Source organism: Jaculus jaculus, chromosome 6, assembly GCF_020740685.1.
Source record: "Jaculus jaculus isolate mJacJac1 chromosome 6, mJacJac1.mat.Y.cur, whole genome shotgun sequence".
Lineage (NCBI taxonomy): Eukaryota > Metazoa > Chordata > Mammalia > Rodentia > Dipodidae > Jaculus > Jaculus jaculus.
This window is the reverse complement of record NC_059107.1, coordinates 135,928,254-135,947,698: the sequence shown is the minus strand read 5'-3', so window position 1 is coordinate 135,947,698 and position 19,445 is coordinate 135,928,254. Positions and strand designations below refer to the sequence as shown.

Sequence of the window (19,445 nt, the reverse complement as noted above, 5' to 3'; positions counted from 1 at the left end):
TTTCTCATGTTTTACAATATGCTTACAGATGTGTCAATGTTCTCTGTGTAGCCTAATGTTTAACCAGTGTTCTGGTATCATTGTTGATAATCGTTTCTTAAAGCAAACCAAGAATGAAGTGTCATACCCTTCCTTATTTTACTCTATTCCTTAAAAAGAGAAATGCACAAACTTTACTGAATCAGGCTAGGCAAAAATGTATTTATTGATCACCTGTCAAAAGCCATTTTCTTGGTCTGGAGAGATGGCTTAGTGGTTAAGGCGCTTGCCTGTGAAGCCTAAGGATCCATGTTCAACTCCCCAGATCCCACATGATGCACAAAGTTGCACATTCACACCAAGTGGCATACCTGTCTGGAGTTTGATTACAGTGGCTGGAGGCCCTGGCATGCCAATTCTCTGTCTCTCTTTTTCTTTCCCATTCTCATTAAAAAAAAAAATCCAGTTTGTTGGGCTTGCCTCAAAAAAAGCCACTTTTCTCTTGCATATAGGGAAGTTTTTGAGTTTTTGTGGGCACATGTCCACAGAGAATACGTGGTATATCTCCCAGGTTCTCTTGCAGCTAAGAAGGGACTAAATTCTGACTAATGGGATGTGAATAAAAGTTTGTGACTTCCAGGTCATCTCCTTGAAGGCTGGGGCCAAGTTGCTCACATCCTTTCTTCCTGGGTAGCTGTAGACAATGTGCTGAGTCACAAATGTGTTCACAGACTAGAACAGTCATAGCCTGGACACTAACATGAGAGGGAAATAACCTTAATCTTCTAAGGGATTAATAACCATCTGTCTCCAGAGGCTGGCTCAATTAACACTAGCTCTCTGTCTTAGTTCAGGCTGCTCTAATGATGGCAGGAGGCTGATATGGTGGAGATTCACTTCTCATGGTTCTGGAGATGGAGAAGTCACAGAGCAAAGTGCTGCCTGATTTGGTTCCCGGAGAGCCTCTTTTCTGAGAGCAGCGCTCCTGCCTCCAAGTTCTCCTGGTGTTACAGTTATTGGCCATCATACTTGTCTGTTACTATATTCATAGTTGCCTGAATTCCAATGGGACGTATGACTATGCCCCAAAGGTTATGAAAACAAATACCTTTGGAGAATGAGAAAGTATACTTGCTCACTTATAAGATTATATTTTTTTTAACTGAAAGAAATTTGGAGTCTCAATGTAAGTCTCTGATTTCACCACCATTACTGTCCATCATGTAGAGAAAAGGTTAAGGGATTTTAATTTTAAACAGTTTTACCGAAGCTTACAATTATCTCCAGGTCCTCTGTTTTTTTAAAAAAGTTTCTACTAGGAGTGGAACCCAGCTTTTGTGTATGTTAAGCATGAGGCAGACCACTGAGCTAAATCTCTAGTACCTGCTCCTTTCCAATTCTTGGTTCAAGACTTTTCCCATTCAAAATGAACTCTGCTAGAACACAGATGTGGCTATTTTAAGAGACCAGATGCTGTCTGGAGCTTGATGGGAAGAACAAGATCAACCCCCTATTGCCAAGGACCCCTACTTAAGTTGTGGCCTTGGGCCCCATCTCTAGTGCCTCCCTGAGTCCCTTCATCTCTATCTGGTGCCTCCATGGTTCCTAGAATGTAGAACTTGCCCCTTCCCCAGAAAATATAAGGAGACATCTCACTTCATTCTTTGAAATCAAAGCTTTTTCCTGGCTCTGGAACCCACCATGCTCTTTCATGACATACTAACCTACATATATCTGTCAGTCCCCAAAAAAGAAACCCATTTTCGTGTCTGTCTAATGAACCTACATTGAGAATCTTCTTGTTAATAGTCTTACGCTCTTTTTACCTCTGAGTCTCCATGACTTAACACTGTATGGTGTCTCTTTTTTTTTTTTTTTTTTTTTGTGTCAGATTTGACTAAAACAGATGGTGCCATTAAACAAGTGTTTGGTTTTAATGGCTTTATGTAGCTCATCCCTGTTCTACCACACATGGCCCTTCACAAAGCAATTTTCTAGAGAGGTTGGGTCTAGTTGTAAAGTCTCTTTCTTAGTTAAGTCTCCCACTTGTACTTTCATGAACAGTCTCTGGAGCCCAAAAGACATGTTGATATGTACATGCACATTTGACATGACTTTCCTCTCAGCAGATGTTCCTGCAGCTTCCTCGTGAGTTTTCATCAGACCACCAAAGCCTAACGCGAGCCCCTGACTCATCACCCACAATGTTATCAAGGGCACTTTCAGACACACAGATTAGAATACTTGAAGCCATCTTTGACTTACTCTTCATTCACTTTGTGAATCATAAAGTCCTCATGGTTTTTTTCCCCCCCTTTGAAATAGCTCTTGCCTTTATCCTTTTTTGTCATTCCATTTTAGGACGGTAAGTGCATCTTGCATTGTTGGAGGGTGAGACTTAGAAGGCAGGGGGCCCGTATCCAGAATAACTACTGCTGGAAGCCTGATTAATGGAGAGGCACATGGTTCTGAGGAAATGCACACAGTTGTCTGGCTTTGTTACTGTTAGTTGTTCCTGTCATAATATGTAGTTGTCTCAGCAATGCGGCAGGGGATCAAACCCGGGGCCTTGTTCATCTGAAGCAAGTGCTGCTCCGTGGAGCCACACCCCAAGCCCAGTGTATCATCATAACTATTAAGAACCACAGGCCGAGGGGCTTCTCACTTATCCCTGCCTCACTCACTGCCCACGTCCCTGCCTTACAGTCCTGCTCTGTCTCCTCTGTGCGTTGCTTCTGGATCCATCTTTCTTCAGTACCCTTTTGGCTTCTCACATCCTGGTAAAAGTCTCAGTGAGTGGAGCTGAGGTCTGGGGTGTAGCTAAGGGGTAAAGCAGCGCAGGTACGCAGTGGAATAAGGAGCTCAGGGATTTATTGTGTGCAGTTTCCTGTTTGGGACCCTCTGTTTGGCTTCCAAGGCATGTGCACTTCTATCTGCTTGCCAGGTGATCTTACCAATGATACAAAGCCTCCCTGAGGCTCGGATTTGTCACCTATATATAGCATTAAATGTATCTTCCTTCTGTATGCCCTGAGGAGACAATACATAGAGACCCTTTGATATAAAATGCTGAATTTAAGGATCTTTCCTGTTATCAAGTAGTGATTGTCTCCTAACTTCTCATCCAGTGCTATCCCCAAAACACAACAGACCTTCCACCCAGAAACTGAGCAAGGAAGTACTCCTGTCATAAATTATAACTGTCGTATCATCTAAGGCTTCATACAGTGGTGCCCATTCGTTCATAGTGAATGTTACCCCTGTCAGGCAGCCCTCTCTGATCATCACACTATCCACAGAGCCCAGACTTTGTGCTCATCATTCTTTAAACATTTGTGCATCTGTGAGCGAGCTCACTTCTCACAGCAAAGAGGGCTGTGCAAAGCAGGGACTACCCATGGCTGGTGAGAGCTTAGACCAGCAAGAAAAGCTGAGGGGCAGGTGAGCTGGGCAGCCAAATGTGGGGCTCCCCGCCTCAGGTGGCTTCTGCATGTCAACCTCTTCTGCTGAGCTCTCCATCTGCCCTGTCCTCCTTTCTGTCCTTCCACGAGCCCCATGCTTTCTGTCCCTCAAGGCTCATCTCTGCCTGTGTGGCACATGAAGTTGTTGCTGGGCATTCTAGACTAAAGAGACTGCTGGTCTGGCCATTAGGGCAGACCTCCCATCTCAAGGGAAAGGCTGACATGAGTCATTTTTTTTAATATATATATTTCAGTGATACCTACTAAGCCCATTGTGTGGTATATGCTGAGCCCATAAGAAACACTTGGAAGCTTAATTGTCATTATTCCTGATGTGGACTAAGAGTTTGCTATATGCCACACCTTGGAGAAAAGTTCTTGATGTGTGCAATTTTGTTTTAACAGTGATTCCATAAAACAGATAACACAATAACATTTTCTAAGGAAAAAACAATGGAGGGCACACAGCTAGTTCCACTGTGAGGCCTTTGTTCAAGCAGGACCCACTCTGCTTCATATCGTCCAGGACAAAGGCAAGTCCAGTTCCCCTTATTCTTCAACTAATAGCCATTAACAGTTACAGAGCAGCAAGGATGTTGAGTTATTAAATAAATCAGTTGTTTACCTGCAAGAGTTAATCTTCCTTCATAGAGAAGGTGTCTGTTGGTTGGTGATAAGATGTTTTCGGCCATGTGCTCTTTAAAAATGTGTTTCAATCCCTTGCAAAACAAGGGAGCAAATAAAAGAGATATCGTTAGTTATTGACAAAGAATATGTTCAAGGAGCCGACAATTAACACCATCTATAACATTCAAGATGTTCAGAAATGTCAGTGCATCAACAAGCAGGTGGGATAAGATGGGAAAGCCCCGCTCAGAAGAAGCTCCCCCAAGGGGCGTGGTGATATCATTGTCTCCACATATCATGCCTTATGAATGAAAGCTTTCCCTTTGGCTCATTAAGCTAGACTTATTCTTCAAGTGGATAGGAGGGGGCTTTCAAGGGCTACTGTTGTTCAACTCAAATGCCAGACTGCAGGAAAAGGACAAGAGGACTGAGGACTGAATGATCCTTTCTGTACCTCTGGAATGAAAAACCTTTTGTCTCTATCCCAAAGTGGAGGCCACACTATAATCTCCTGGAGATGTCTAAGTTTCTGGAAATTGTCAAGCCACTTCACTTTTCCTTCAAGTTCCCCTGAAAGACAAGGCACAGCCAGTTTATTTTAAAATTCATGTAACATTGTAGCATAAATTTAACAAATATGAACTGTAATCATTTAGACATACTGATGGGCCCTAGAGACAAACCATAATTCAAGTTCATTTCCCATCTTGTTTGCTATCTAAGTGTCTTAGAAAACTCATTTTTTTTTTCCAAGGTAGGGTCTTATTCTAGCTCAGGCTGACCTGGAATTTACTATGTAGTCTCAGGGTGGCCTCAAACTTGTAGTGATCCTTCTACCTCTGCCTCACAACTGCTGGGACTAAAGGTGTGCACCACCATGCCCAGCTTGAAAACTCATTCATTTAAAACCAGCTTCTTGCAGATAAAGTCAGAGTAATAAAACTTTAGCTTTTTTTCTATCCACACCTTCCAAAACCTCACAGGAAGAAAAAACATGAACCAACAACAATGAGCACACCTTTACGTACGTGTTTCCTTTATGATGGCAAGGGCTCCACTTCCTCTTGAAGCTGTATATTAATTTTATGACACTCTTAAATAGCATGTTGCTTTGAGGTTTAGAAATGATTTTGGGAAACATGAAGGCAGGTTGTAAACACCCCTCAAGTGACAGAGTTAATGGAAACCTTTGAGGATTTGTCACCCTTAGGTTACAGACTTGGAGGAAGGCCACCCAGACTCCTTTATCCAATGAAAGTCTGAGAATTTCTCAGAGGATTTGCTTCTCTGTTCACCATAAATATCCAAATGTGTAATAATGCACAGAATTATTTTTTTTTAAAGTTTAATTGAATTTGTTAATGGAAACTAAAGATTGAAAAAGAAGAAATGATTATGTCCCCTAATGAAATGGTCATTTTATTTATTTATTTTGGTTTTGTGAGGTAGGGTTTCACTCTAGCCCAGGCTGACCTGGAATTCACTATTAGTCTCAGGCTGGCCTTGAACTCATGGTGATCCTCCTACCTCTGCCTCCCAAGTACTGGGATTAAAGGGGAGTGCCATCATGCATGACTGGTGATTTTATTTTTAATTTTGCAAAACAACATAAGTATGCCATTCCTAAATGCTCGTAATTATGAACTTGAGTTGTTTTCTTTCTTTCTTTTTTTTTTTTTGTTTTTTGTTTTGGTTTTTCGAGGTAGGGTCTCATTCTAGCCCAGGCTGACCTGGAATTCACTATGGAGTCTCAGGGTGGCCTTGAACTCACAGTGATCCTCCTACCTCTGCCTCCCAAGTGCTGGGATTAAAGGCGTGCGCCACCACACCCGGCTCGAGTTGTTTTCTTTGGATGTTCTCATCAAGAGGAAATCTTGCTTTACCAGTCTTTATCATGGATTCCGGAGCTGAAGTTAAATTATACAGAAAGACAAAAGTAAACTTAGGTCATCACAGGGCTTGCTCAGTTTCTGTCCCCCGTTTTAATGCTAAAGCTTGCACTTGGCATTATCTTTACATTGGACTGATTTCCATGATTTTTCTCTAAATGATGAATAGTAACTTTCCTCCAGGTAGGATGTCATGGCATTTATTCTCATTTGCTTTGAATGGAGATACAAAATATGTGTTAAACAGCAAAATGCCTTCAATCATCTGGAAAGTAGCCACTTCCTTCCTGAACTTGCTTCTGACGTGGCCGGGCCCTGAGTAAACTTGGTGTTAATGTTCTCCTTGGCTTGCCAGGAAGTGACGGGTATGCATTGTTTTCTATGTTTGATTTATGATGCGCTCAAACCCAGATCCCATTCTTGGACTCATGACCTCAAGTCAAAGGAATTACCTTTTAGGATGGGAGCCCCGATATGACCCAGGACGCATAGTACTCCCCAGTTTTCATCATGCTTCCATATCTCAGGGACTTACAGATTGACTTTTCCACCTTCTCCTTGATGGAGTCGAGCGAGATCTTCTCCATGGAGTCTGTACTCCTTTTCCAGATATTCTTCAGCAACAAAGGGTATCGAGTAAGCCTGTGCAGGGGCTCTACTAGTAGCTCAGCAAGGCGAAGCCGTCTGCAATGCTCATTTCGCTCACACCACTGGGAGAGGCAAAAGCAGACATCACAATGTCACCTGTCATGTTGAGGCACTGAGAAGCCTAGACAGAAGGATTTTTTTTAAAAAATATTTTATTTATTTATTTGCACACAGAAAGAGAGAGGAGAGAGAGAGAGAGAGAGAGAGAGAGAGAGAGAGAGAGAGAGACAGAGAGAGAGAGAGAAGAGAATGGTTATGCCAGGGCCTCCAGCTACTGCAAGTCCAGATGCATGTGCGACTTTGGGTATTTGGCTTTACATAGGTACTGAGGAATTGAACCCAGGGTGTTAGACTTTGCAGGCAAGCACCTTAACTGCTGAGCCATTTATCTAGACCCAATTTTATTTTTAACTTTTTTTTGTCTTGTTTATTTTTATTTATTCATTTGAGAGTGACAGAGAGAGAAAGAGAGAGAGAGAGAGAGAGAGAGAGAGAGAATGGGTGTGCCAGGGCCTCCAGCCACTGCAAACGAACTCCAGATGCATGTGCCCCCTTGTGCATCTGGCTAACGTGGGTCCTGGGGAATCGAGCCTCGAACCAGGGTCCTTAGGCTTCACAGGCCAAGTGCTTAACCGCCAAGCCAACTCTCCAGCCCCCAATTTTATTTTTAAATACTTTATTAATTTATTTATTTTCAGAGAGAGAGAGAGAAAGAAAGAGAAAGAGAGAGAAGAGAGATAGAGAGGAAGAAGAATGGCTTTTGTTTGTTTTTCTTGGAGGCAGGGCCTCATGAAATAATGCAGGCTTGCCTAGAACTCACCATGTGGACCAGGCTGGCCTTCGCGGTGCAGTAATCCTCCCGGCTCTGCCTCCCTCGTGTTGGGAGTACAGGTGCGCGACACCAGGCCAGGCCAGGGCTTCTTGAGATTCGAGATTTAAGAGAATGAACCATGCTGAGAATTTGATCGTTGTTGTTTGAGACAGAGTCTTACTATGTAGTGCAGGCTAACCTCAAATTCACAGTGATCTCTTACCTTGGGCTTGAGTGTTGTAATTATAAACAGAAGCCACCATGCCTGACTAGCCTTTAGTTTTGAAAATTCCATATTAAATGTAACATTCTGGGTTTTGAATGAGGTTCTTAGGAGTTATCAAGCAGCATTAGTGGAAACACTATTGCTTTCCATTTAAAGAAAAAAAAAAAGGAATCTTTTTCAGATGTTTTGCCTTTTGGAAATGGTGAGAAGAGAAAATGTCATTAGTACTGATTATGACATCACCCTATTCCATCCTCCTAAAGGAGAAAATTTAATTAAGACTTAGATGCACAGGAAAAGGGCAAAATTCCTCCCAAAATGCATGCTGCACTTGGGGTAGTCATAAAATATGTTAAGGCATGCGTTCCAGTTTTGTCTACCCTTCTCATTCGAGAGTTTTGTTTTGCTGTTGACTTCCCTCCCTTGGCCCGCAGAGGGTTTGTGGCTCTGAGGCGCAGGCAGAGGAGGCAAGGACCTGCCCTGGAGGCAGAGCAGGGGAGGGCAGCGTGCTGCTTGGCTAACCTCCTTGTTTCTCTTTTGTCGAGGAGAATCAGGATAATGATCAAAAATGGAAAGAGGATAAGTCCAAAGAGGCTAAGATGTTCCCCATGATACAGAGCAAACAGGAAAGGGGCAGGGTGTACAGATATGGCCAGTTTTCAATGGGGAGAGTATGGAGCCGGGTCTGGGGGGAAGGAGGTACTTTGGAGCATGCACACAGTGAAGAAGACAGGCGCGTAGATATTTCTATAGATAATACCCTCCAGATACACAGGCCAGGTCACTGGCCCAAATCATCCTGCAGAAAGGGACAGTCAGGACTTCCAGCACTCCCTGGCAGTCAGGGTGAATGTAAAAACTCGTCTCATCAGAATGACAGTCAGACATCAGGCACCAGCGATTGATGTCGACAAAGATGCAGGCAGGGATATTAGAAGCTTTTACAGTTTTGGAAAACTTCAGAACTGATTAAAAACTTGGTTGTAAAAAAAAAACAGCTGTAAAGTTTTTCTTTTATCTCTCTATTGGCTTCATTTTTCAGATCCATTAGGAAAATCAAAGAACATCTCTCTCAAGAGAGAATGGACACAGAGTGTGATTACATTGACAGGCCCTTAATCAATATGGGGTGCTTCTATTTTATAATAAAATCCAATGTGTTTAGGGGAACAGTAAAGGGGCTAAATGAAATAAATAAAAACATTCCTCTAATAAATCTGTCTTAGTGGGACACGTTATTGAACTGAAATGCCAATATCCTTGGAACCTTGGAAAAGTCGCCTAACCTCTTCCAGGCTTATATGCTAAAACCTCATTAGGTTGGTAAGAAGTGTTAATGAGATAAACCTTGTAAAGTGCATAAACTATACCTGTAAGACCTCAAACACTGACTCTTGGTACCCTAGAGCTCCAAGCTGTTGTTAACTGAGCTACATAAAGGTGGTACAAAGTTCCCAACCGCTTCCTCTGCATTTTTCTAAGGGATTCTAAAATAGTGGACTTACTCTTGTCAATGTGTACCAGGATAATATATGTATATTCATAAAGCCCAATGTCACATGCACAGTGGGGAGTACAAATTCATCCCAGCACATTCACAGTCCAATGTTAGACGGTTATGGTGTGACATGGATTTAAGTTCTCTAGGAAAGGTATTTATAGCAGAGCATATTAGGAGAATGAACATCAGCTTTGGACAGGCCTGAATTAGAATCCTTTCTGTGCCTCCAATCTTATAGTGAGTTGCCTAAATTTGTCTAGGCTTCTGAAAAAAACAAAAAACGAAGATACCATTAAATTCCAAAGAGCTGTTGCACAGACAAGGCGATCACAGGTGCCTGGCATGCAGCAAAGCGCCTGGTCCACAGCACAGGCTCAAAAGCTACCCCAGTTGGTATGCATGTGCGACTGTGCTCCTCGCCATGTGGCATAGAAGGCAATTTTCTCTCAACTCCTCCAAAGCTTTTCCTGACCTTTGCCTCAAGAAACTGAGTTCCCTGGTGATGGAAAGTAGTCATGGGTGGTTGGAAACAGTGCTATTTCAAGTGCAATAGGCTTTTAAACATTTAAATAGAATTATCTTTTGTTTTCTTTTTCTCAGTTGACATATAACCACCTCAAATTGAGGGCTAGGGAGGTGTTTTGTGGATAAAACGCTTGCTTTACAAGTGTGAGAAGCTGCGTTTAGATTGCCAGCAGCCACATCAAGCCAGCCGCAGAAGCACTTGTCTGTAACCCCAGCAAACCTATGGGGAAATGAGGGAGGGTAGAGACAGGAGAATCGCTGAAGCTTGCTGGCCAGCTATCCTGGCACTCACGGCAGTGAACAGCAGAGACCCTATCTCAAACAAGGTGAAAGGCAAAAGATGACCCCCGATGTTGCCCTTTGACCTCCAAATTCATGCCATGGCATGTGTATACCCCCACAAACATGCATATGCACACACACATCACAAATAGGCATAAAAATAATAATATCTGAGGTCTTTATATAGGGTACCATGTAACTTTTCGATGTGTGTAATGTTTAAACAAGGTTAGACATCTGTCTAACCCTAAATAGGGTTCTTTATTTGCCACCATTGCCTACATGACATTGCAAACGTCATGTAACCTCTCTGGTCCTCAAAGACACATGGAAATGATGTAGCCAACTTCATAGGTTTGTGCTCCAAACAAGAGATGTTGAAGAAAGTGTCTGGTAAAGCCTGATCTTTTAAAAGCGCCACATGTCCCCTTGCAGCGTGTGTCCTCTGTGCCCTTCCTCCACGTGGCCTTGGATCTGGCAGGCACTTCACATATTAGCAGAAACCACCTTTCTAGTTTGCAATTCAGGTGGGATTTTCCATAGCTATTTGATAATGGTGGCCACAGCTTATTGAGTTAATCTCTCCCTAGCTTAAAAGGGAGAAAGACAGATGTGATTCAGAGGCCAAAGTAACAGTCTTTCAGGAGTGTCCAAACTCTTGACCTCACAATACGCCATCACCAATAAATATGTCGGGCTGCGCTCATAGCTATCCTGGGACTGTGGAGACCTGCAGGCCACAGGTTGGACACAAATGAATCTCTCAGCTTTTAGGAAACAAACAAACAAACAAAAATTTGTGGCACAATATCTCACTCAAATTTGGGAAAACGGATGAGCTTCCAGTTTTTAGTTTGAGCAGCAAAGAACAAAAAAAGTGGAAGGCTAAAGCTGCAAAATTAGGGTCAAGTCTCTTCCCCAAATTATTTCTCTTTTCTCATCTCTACCACATGAGGCTTGCTGGCACATGGGGGCCATGGCAGAGACCCACATATGCACAGCTGAGTCGTGGAGAAGCATGATGGCCTTTTCCTCCCAAGCCTCTGCGATGCTCTGGCCAAGGCTTCTTGCAGCTGCAGGGAAGGGCTGGTTGTCTGGAAAGGCTTGGACCACTTTCTCTGGATCGTACAAAAGGCATAGTGCAGAAATGATACAATTCAGATCAAATAAATGTCTAGTTTAGGGTCACAGGAATGGGAGAAGCCAAGAAAAATGAGTTCCTCATTTTCTTACTGGCAAATGCTGAAAGCTCCCAGAAGAATGTCCTTGTTCTAATGGTTTTTGTCATGCTACCCAATTCCAGAAGCTCCTGGAGGCACACCTTTTCAATAGACCACAACCTAAACGGGGCTCCTAGCTTGTGCCACAAGACCTTGCTGAGACCAACGCCTCCAAGGGCCAAACTTCAAGTCAACAACAAAGCTTATATTCTTAGTAAGGTTTTCTTCTAATGATGTACCAATTTCTACCTCAAAATATCTTAAAATCCGAGCCAAAATTTTCTCACCCCCATGATATCATGCTTCCAGATGTATGCCCTTTAAAGTCATGACACATGGAGGTCATATCTATGAGGAAAGTAGAATTGTAGGTAACATCTATTGTGACTCACTTATGTATCTTTTTACCCACTTAAGTTGAGTAGAGGGTCGTTCAGTCTATTACACTCACAGTGTTGGGAAGATATAAAAGACAGTAAACTGTACTGTACTTTTAAATAAATGTTGAAGTCTTCTCTTTGCTTCAGGCTCTCCAGATAAAACAGAGCAGCAGAGTAGTTCAGGCAGTAGGTCTGGTGGCTCTGACAAAGGCTCCCTCCGAAATACTGCAGGACAAGGAGATGCAACAGAGGTAAGAAAGAGCCCAGAGCCCTCATGGACTCTCTCTCTTCACTTTGGTCATCCACTACAGTGGACAAAAACTGGGAAGCCACCATATGACCACAGGTGATATGAATATCTGTGGATATCAGCAAGTCATGTCCACAACAAAAATTCTTTTAAAAATTATGATATTTATAATAAAGTTAGTTCTTTGATAGTCTTCTCCCATATACTTAAAACTATATTTAAATGAGTTTGGATACATTTAGAATAATGTGGTCTTTTTTTTAAAATTTATTTATTTATTTATTTTGAGAGTGACAGACACAGAGAGAAAGACAGATAGAGGGAGAGAGTGAGAATGGGCGCGCCAGGGCTTCCAGCCTCTGCAAACGAACTCCAGACGCGTGCGCCCCCTTGTGCATCTGGCTAACGTGGGACCTGGGGAACCGAGCCTCGAACCGGGGTTCTTAGGCTTCACAGGCAAGCGCTTAACCGCTAAGCCATCTCTCCAGCCCAGAATAATGTGGTCTTTTATGAAACAAAATTCTATGTAGGATGTCTTGATTTAATTCAACCCTTCACTTCTGTTTATGATTTGCTGAGGCCCACACATCCTATATGGTGTCTAAGAACAAGGATTGCCTCTGATGTCTGTGTCCGCATTGGTTGATGTTATGCTCATGTTAGTAGTAAGGAATTACAGTATCAGCATTTAACTTTCACCAGATAGCCTTCAGGTGTGTGTGTGTTTAATTCTCCTGGACTCAAAAAATGTAGACATTTAGAACATCTCTGAAATGTACCATATGAAATAATGTGATTGTTTACGTGAAATGTATCCCCATAGGCTCATGCATTTTAAATACTTGGTTCTAAGCTAGTGGCAATTTGTGAGTTTGTCAGGCTTCTGGGAAATGGATCTTTGCTGGAAAAGGTGTGTTGCTGGGAGTGGGTTTTGGGGTATTTGCAGCCCAGCCCCAAGCCCAGTACTCAGGCTGCTTCCTCTCTGCAAATTCACAGATGGGATGCTTTGCTAGCAATGCTTTCCCCACCATGATGAAACGCTTTCAAAACTGTCAGCCTGAAATGAACTCTTCTTCCATGAGCTGCTCCTGGTTGGACGTTTTGTTCCGGCAATGAGAAAGTAGCTGCTGTGAGTAGCATGAACTTTGCTTAGTAGTCTTACAAATTGTATTGGCCTGTTCTTCATTACCTAAATTCATTTCTGAATATAGAAAATTATCAAGTTTTCTACATACACATTATATACACACATATACATATATAATATATATAAAATGGCCAAACTGAGCATATCACACATGTACCACTACTCAGTTGCCTTTTTCCAGAACAATGCTAATTCTTTTTGTGAGTGCTTCTTGTTCATTATAGGCAGGCACTTTCTTAAGGAGTCCATGTCTAGTATATTACTAAGTGTACATGCTTATAGGTAGATTTGTTGATTAATGAAGCAAGCCGTGGGCTCCATGAAGGAGTTTCTAATAGTAAGACAATGATAGAATCAGAGAAGAAAGATAACTTGCTGGAAATGCTAGAACTACAATGGGTAGAGAAAGTAGCCCCAGCCAACAAAGTCCCCAAAGGAAGTAACAGTAATAAAGCCAAAGAAAACCTAGGCAAGGGCTGGAGAGATGGCGTAGCATTTAAGGTGCTTGACTACGAAGCCAGGACCCAGGTTCAATTCCCCAGGTCCCACATAAATGAGATACACAAAGTGATGCACACATCTAGAGTTTGTTTGCAGCGGCTGGAGGCCTTGTGTGCCCATTCATTCTCTCTCTCTCTCTCTTTCCTTCTCTTTCTCAAATAAATAAATGAAAAATATTTAAACAAAAAAGGAAACCTAGGCAAATATTTTTCCAGAGACCTCAGAGGATGAAATGCCATAGGGAGCAATGTCAAGGCTTTTGATCCAGCAAGTAATTTAAAGGAAGATAATATGAGTTTATTTTGAAAGGTTTGTGTTGGCAACTGGGCAGAGAAGAGGACTTGGAGGTAAAGGGAAGGTCTTCTCTAGTCACTGACGGGCCTGAGAAACCTCCTAAGTAGGAAACAATGGTTAAGTGGCTCAGATTGGGTCACCAGCGGTCAGACTCAGAAATCCAGTCCCAACATCCATTGGCTACTTGACCTTGGCCACATTACCTAACCTTTTCAAGCCTGTTTCCTTCTCCATGGCTTCCTTAGATGGCTCACATGTGATAACAATGGGCTGCAATTTTCCAGCTGGTGAGCTTCTTGTGAGATTCCACGGCAGGCATACTATTTACTGTTCACTGCTTGCCTTGTGCTGGAGATGGGTATTTGTACCTGCACCTCCTCCGTTTTTCTACGTGACTTTCTCTAGGGAATGAAATGTGTCATGGCTTCAGCCATAAACTTAAGCAGGTGTTTGGATGCATGCTTGCATGTCTCTGCCATAGCAACTGATGATGATATTCCCATGCTACCCATCAATGTGGGACCCAGAGTAAGGGGAAAACGTGAGATAGAACAAAGCTCCTGAGATCTGAATATCATTTGTGACTGTGGCACAACTGAGTCCGATGTACGTGAATGTAGAACCTTTTAATGTTAGGAAATGTTTATACAAGCAATCTCTGCATACCTGTCACTGAGTGTAGAGCACTTATATACAAGATATATATATATATATATATATATATATATATATGTGTGTGTGTGTGTGTGTGTGTGTGTGTGTGTGTGTGTGTGTGTGTGTGTACATGCCTTGATGAGAAGTTGGGATTTGAAAAAAAAAATTTGAAACTTAAGACATTGAGAATTTAAGTCCATTTTCTTTTCCCCAAAGCCTTTTCAATTTCAATCTGTTTTCAAAGTTCACTAAAAGACCTCAGACTTTATACCTAATTTCTTGCTTATTTGGGTCCTTTTAAAACTCTTCTTCTTTCTCATATCTCACCCCAGCCTCACGTCTCCAGGATGGAGACCTGTCAGTAACAGCCTGTTCCACGTGCAGAGGAAGTTCCCTTTCTGGAAGCTCAAGGTATTTTGCTCCTTCTCCCCTGTAGCTTTTAGCTCCGGTGGATTATGTAACCATTAGCATCATGATTAGATGGATACTTCCACACGAGGCTGAGGACTACTTAAGATCGGGGCGGATCTCATTTTGCACAATGTGTACAATGCACACCCTCACACACAGCACTTAGTAAGTTCTCAATACATCCCAGTTTGTTTGTTTCAATGGAGTATGAAAATTCAAATCTCACTAATGAGACTAGATAGAGATTAGATTAAAAAGGCCAAAGTAAAGGCACAGGGGAGAAGGTCTTAATGTCTACTCAAGAAATAAATCGTATTTATCAAATCAGGGCTGCACACTTTTCTCTTTTCTCCTCATTTCAAATGCAGAAATGCTATCAAAGGTGTTGATGGATTTGAAAGTTTGTTCGCTCCTTCCTAAGAGACTGATACTTTTGCTAGGAGAACAAGTGAACCATGTAATTAGACTAGACTATCACCATGAATATTGCTTTAAATTGAGATCATTGAAAAAACAGACTTGGAAATGGCTTTTCCATACATGCATATTTTTGTGTTAATAAAACCCACAGGAGATGTGACAATGGGGAAACAGAATTTGCAGGTTATTTTTGAAAACAATGGATGACAGAAAAAAGGATGTGTCCTTTGTGGGAAGGCAATGGTAGAAATTTCCCAGGGGTGACACACATACAGTGGCTGTAAACCACTGCCCGGGAGGCAGATGAGCTTTGTTGTGTGAAGCTGAGGTGTCCAGGGAGGATTTTACCTGCGTGAGCACGGAAATGAAGTCCGACAATGGCGAAGTCTCCGAAGCAGTTACATAGTCCTTGATGATGCCGAAAAGGCTGTTCACAAACCCAAGACTTGTCTAGGACCAGAGAGAGAGAGTAAACGAGGAGGCACTGAGGGGGAGGGAGGACTAGGGAGTGACAGTAATGTGATAAGCCAGAAATACCGTTCTTATGTGTTTCCTATTTGACATTTATCTCTTCATTAAACTCAACAATTTAGTTCACTCCAGTCTCCAGTATGTATTTTCTTGTTTTTTTTTTAAACTAACTTAATGTGATAAGCCAGAAATACTTTCTTACATGTGTCCTATTTGACATTTATCTCTTCATAAAACACGATTTATTTTACTCCAATCTCCAATATGTATTTTCTTGTTTTTTTAAAGAATTAACTTCCTTCCTCCCTTCCTTTCCTTCTTTCTCTCCTCCTTCCTTCCTTCCTTCCTTCCTTCCTTCCTTCCTTCCTTCCTTCCTTCCTTCCTTCCTTCCTCCTTCTTCTCTTCCCTCCCTCCCTCCCTCCTTTCACCCGTCTATCCTTCCTCCCTCCCTTTCTCCTCTCTCCCTCCATCCCTCTCTCCTCCCTCCCTCCTCCCCTTCATCCCTTCTTTCTTTTTGCTTTCCTGCTGTAGCACTGGAGATCAAACCCCGGGCTTTATTCATGTTAAGCAAACGTTCTACCACTAATCTCCACGTGCAGCTCAGGTGAATCAATCTTACGGACATCCTTATTTCCCTCCTTTTGAGAGGAAAGGTATTGCTCATTTGTGACTTATATTTTAAAAAGTCATGAAATGATAGAGGTTTTAGGGTTCTCTTCTCTCCTCAAGACAGGGTCTCACTATGAAAACTAGGGGCCACTCTGTAGTTGGCCACAAACTTACACTCTTCCTTGGTCGGCTCGCTGAGTGCTGGGATCACAGGCCTGCACCCTTACTCTGAAATCGAATTTAGCCGATAACTATGATCCACTAGAAAGACAGCAATGGGTGCTGACACATGCCTCTTATAATCCTGAACTGACCATACATGCAGAAGAAATATGAAACAGAGTAAGTCACAGGTCTGCACCAAGCATGAAGTTTCATGGTCCTGTGATGACCTTGAACACATGGCTGCGTCCATCTTTCTGCGTTGGCTCACCTGAGTTAACTCCTCCAGGTTTGAGAAAAGCCTCCACAAGTCCACGTCCAGGAGATACTCATGAATTTGCAGATACCTTAGTGTATTCATAAAGATCTTTAAAAATAAATACACATTACTTTTGGTTTTCAATTCTGAAGCATGCCCTTTGTAAGAACATTAAACACAAACCTTCTGGGTATCATTTTACAAAACAATGTAGAAATCTGTATTCCCAAGGTTTAAGAACTTCACGCAATACATATGGTGGCATTTAAGTTTCCAAGTATGTACTGGAAATGTGCTCTTTGTTGTGAAGTTGTTGTTGCTTATATGAGTCCTAACAGTCCAAATCTTTCTGTGCTTCACAGCGCCAGAGAAATCCCAAAGGTTCCCTTCTGCCAACAGCGCCGGTTTAAGAAGGAAAGATCATGCACGCTGTGTTCTCGTTTACTCCCTCCTCTGTCGAAACCCAAACGTCCTTTACTTTGAGGGAACGGAAACTCAAGAGTCAGTGAGTTCCTAACTGCTAACTTGGAGATGTTTTGTTTTGAATCAAGGTGTTTCATGTTAACGGAAGCATTAGGGGCATCTTCATAACCGCTGCTTGGCTTGATGCTTCCACACAGCGGGTGCAACAGAGGAATGCCAGCCTCGTGCGGAGGGGCATGCATGGAGGGCGCCAGTGCACTGGCAGAGGGCTCTCTGTTTTGGTAAGAGGGCAAGTGTTCAAAGGGTCAACAGACCAAGATGTTCAAGAATTTTAGGTGTGAAAAGGGTGGACTTCAAATGGGGAGGTTTCTCCGACTTTCATGCCTTCATTATCTAGTGCGTATAGACAGTGGTTTTTCCACAGAACTCAGTATCACCTGGAGGCCTTGTTAAGCCAGGGCTTGTTGAACAAACCCCAGAGTTTCTGAGTCAATGGATCTTAGCTGGAGGCTGAGCATCCAGCAAGTTCCCCAGTGACTCTGCTGCAGCTGGCCTAAACAGCTGCCTGCTGAGGGCCACTGCCTTAAAAAAAATTTTTTTTGTTTATTTTATTTATTTGAGAGTGACAGACAGAGAGAAAAAGAGGCAGATAGATAGATAGAGAGAGAGAGAGAGAGAGAGAGAGAGAGGGAGAGAATGGGCACGCCAGGGCCTCCAACTGCTGCAAATGAACTCCAGACGCGTGCGCCCCCTTGTGCATCTGGCTAACGTGGGTCCTGGGGAAGAGAGCCTCAAACCTGGGTCCTTAGGCTTCACAGGCAAGTGCTTAACTGCTAAGCCATCTCTCCAGCCCAGGACCACTGTCCTTACAGCTTCCAAAGCCCAGATGGTATCCATGGTCATGGTCAGTAGCCAAACATTTAAAACAATAATAACAACAACAAACAACAACACACAAATGAACAACAACAACAAAAGAACCCAGACCTCATTATTGTAGCTCAGCTTTGACAGTTTAGAAGAAATATTCCTTTTGCTGTCTGATACATTGTTATATAGAGATTTTTGCCATTTAAAGATAATGGGCTCACCAGTATTTTTTACTTAGTTTTGTTTTTGTTTTTTTGAGGTAAGGTCTCACTCGAGCCCAGGCTGACCTGGAACTCACTCAATAACCTCAGGCTAGCTTTGAACAACCAGCGACCCTCCTGCCTTAACCACCACACCTGGCTTCCAGTGTTTTATTTTACTATTTGAATACACATGCAGCTTTGAGAAACTCATACAATGGTGCAAAGGGAAGAATATATATATATATATTATATATATATATACTGAAACACACTACAAGGCATTTGAAAATAAATGAATTATATAAATAAATAGGTTGGTGTTTGTTTGTTTACTTGCTTGTTTTAAGACAGGGTCTCCTACTATAGCCCAGGCTGGCTTGGAACACATAGTTAACACTAGTTTGAAAATCTTGGGCAGCTTATAGTGGGCTAGAAAGTTCTGTGTTGTTTGTTGTGGTGAAGGAAGCTATATAGAGCAAGGACTCTGTGATCCATATAGCTTACTGTGGCTCTCCTGTGGTCACTGACTAGTGACCACCCAGCCTCAGTGTTCCCTTTCCCTGACAGCATCATGCTTTTTGCCTTGGTATCTTCCCCCTAGTCTACATGTTTGCTATATGGTAAACTGACCCTGCTCCAGAGGGATAGACTTAGGCCAATTAGCATTCCTTTCTTATCTAGCATTCCTTTCTTATCCACCTAGAGTAGTTGACATGTGATCTAAGCTGTTCAATTAGAATGGATCTTAAGACATTTGGGGGGCACCATTTTGGCATGTTTTCTAGGTAGGTCTTGAACTTGCCATATGGCCCAGGCTGGTCTCAAACCCACCATCCTCCTGCCTCTGCCTCTTGAGTGGTGGAGTGATCGGCACGTGCCTCTCTATTTTGCTATGAATATCATAAAAGGGTTCCCCTTCCCCACTCTGCCATTTTGTGATAATACGAGAAGCCAGGCACAAGATGAGATAATGCAATGAAAGGGATAAAATATGAAAGTACATATTTCCCTTGGTTTGGGTGTCCTTGATCAAACCAAACTCAGATGCTCTCCCATCTCTGGGCCTAACAGTCGAATGGACCAATGAAAGTTTATAATATCCAAGCTAGTTTTCTGTCCTTAGCAAACATAAACTCCTAATTTTCTCATAGAATGTCTTTGTGGTTTAAACTTTGCTAAGTAAGGCACTTCATGTGGGACAACACATCTGACTTACGGAAAA

At 42.5% G+C, this 19,445-nt stretch overlaps 1 protein-coding gene across 1 annotated transcript in view; it reads right to left on the bottom strand.

Moving 5' to 3' along the window:
- Plekhg7 (pleckstrin homology and RhoGEF domain containing G7) overlaps positions 1 to 19,445 on the bottom strand; it is a 62,530-nt gene that overhangs the window by 15,122 nt on the left and 27,963 nt on the right. Inside the window, exons 8-13 of the mRNA XM_004650177.2 lie at positions 16,740 to 16,835; positions 15,575 to 15,676; positions 11,661 to 11,774; positions 6,492 to 6,666; positions 4,522 to 4,637; positions 4,066 to 4,159 (exon numbers count right to left, since the gene is read on the bottom strand). Coding sequence (XP_004650234.2) covers positions 4,066 to 4,159; positions 4,522 to 4,637; positions 6,492 to 6,666; positions 11,661 to 11,774; positions 15,575 to 15,676; positions 16,740 to 16,835 — 697 coding nt within the window. The remainder of the gene's footprint in view (positions 1 to 4,065; positions 4,160 to 4,521; positions 4,638 to 6,491; positions 6,667 to 11,660; positions 11,775 to 15,574; positions 15,677 to 16,739; positions 16,836 to 19,445) is intronic.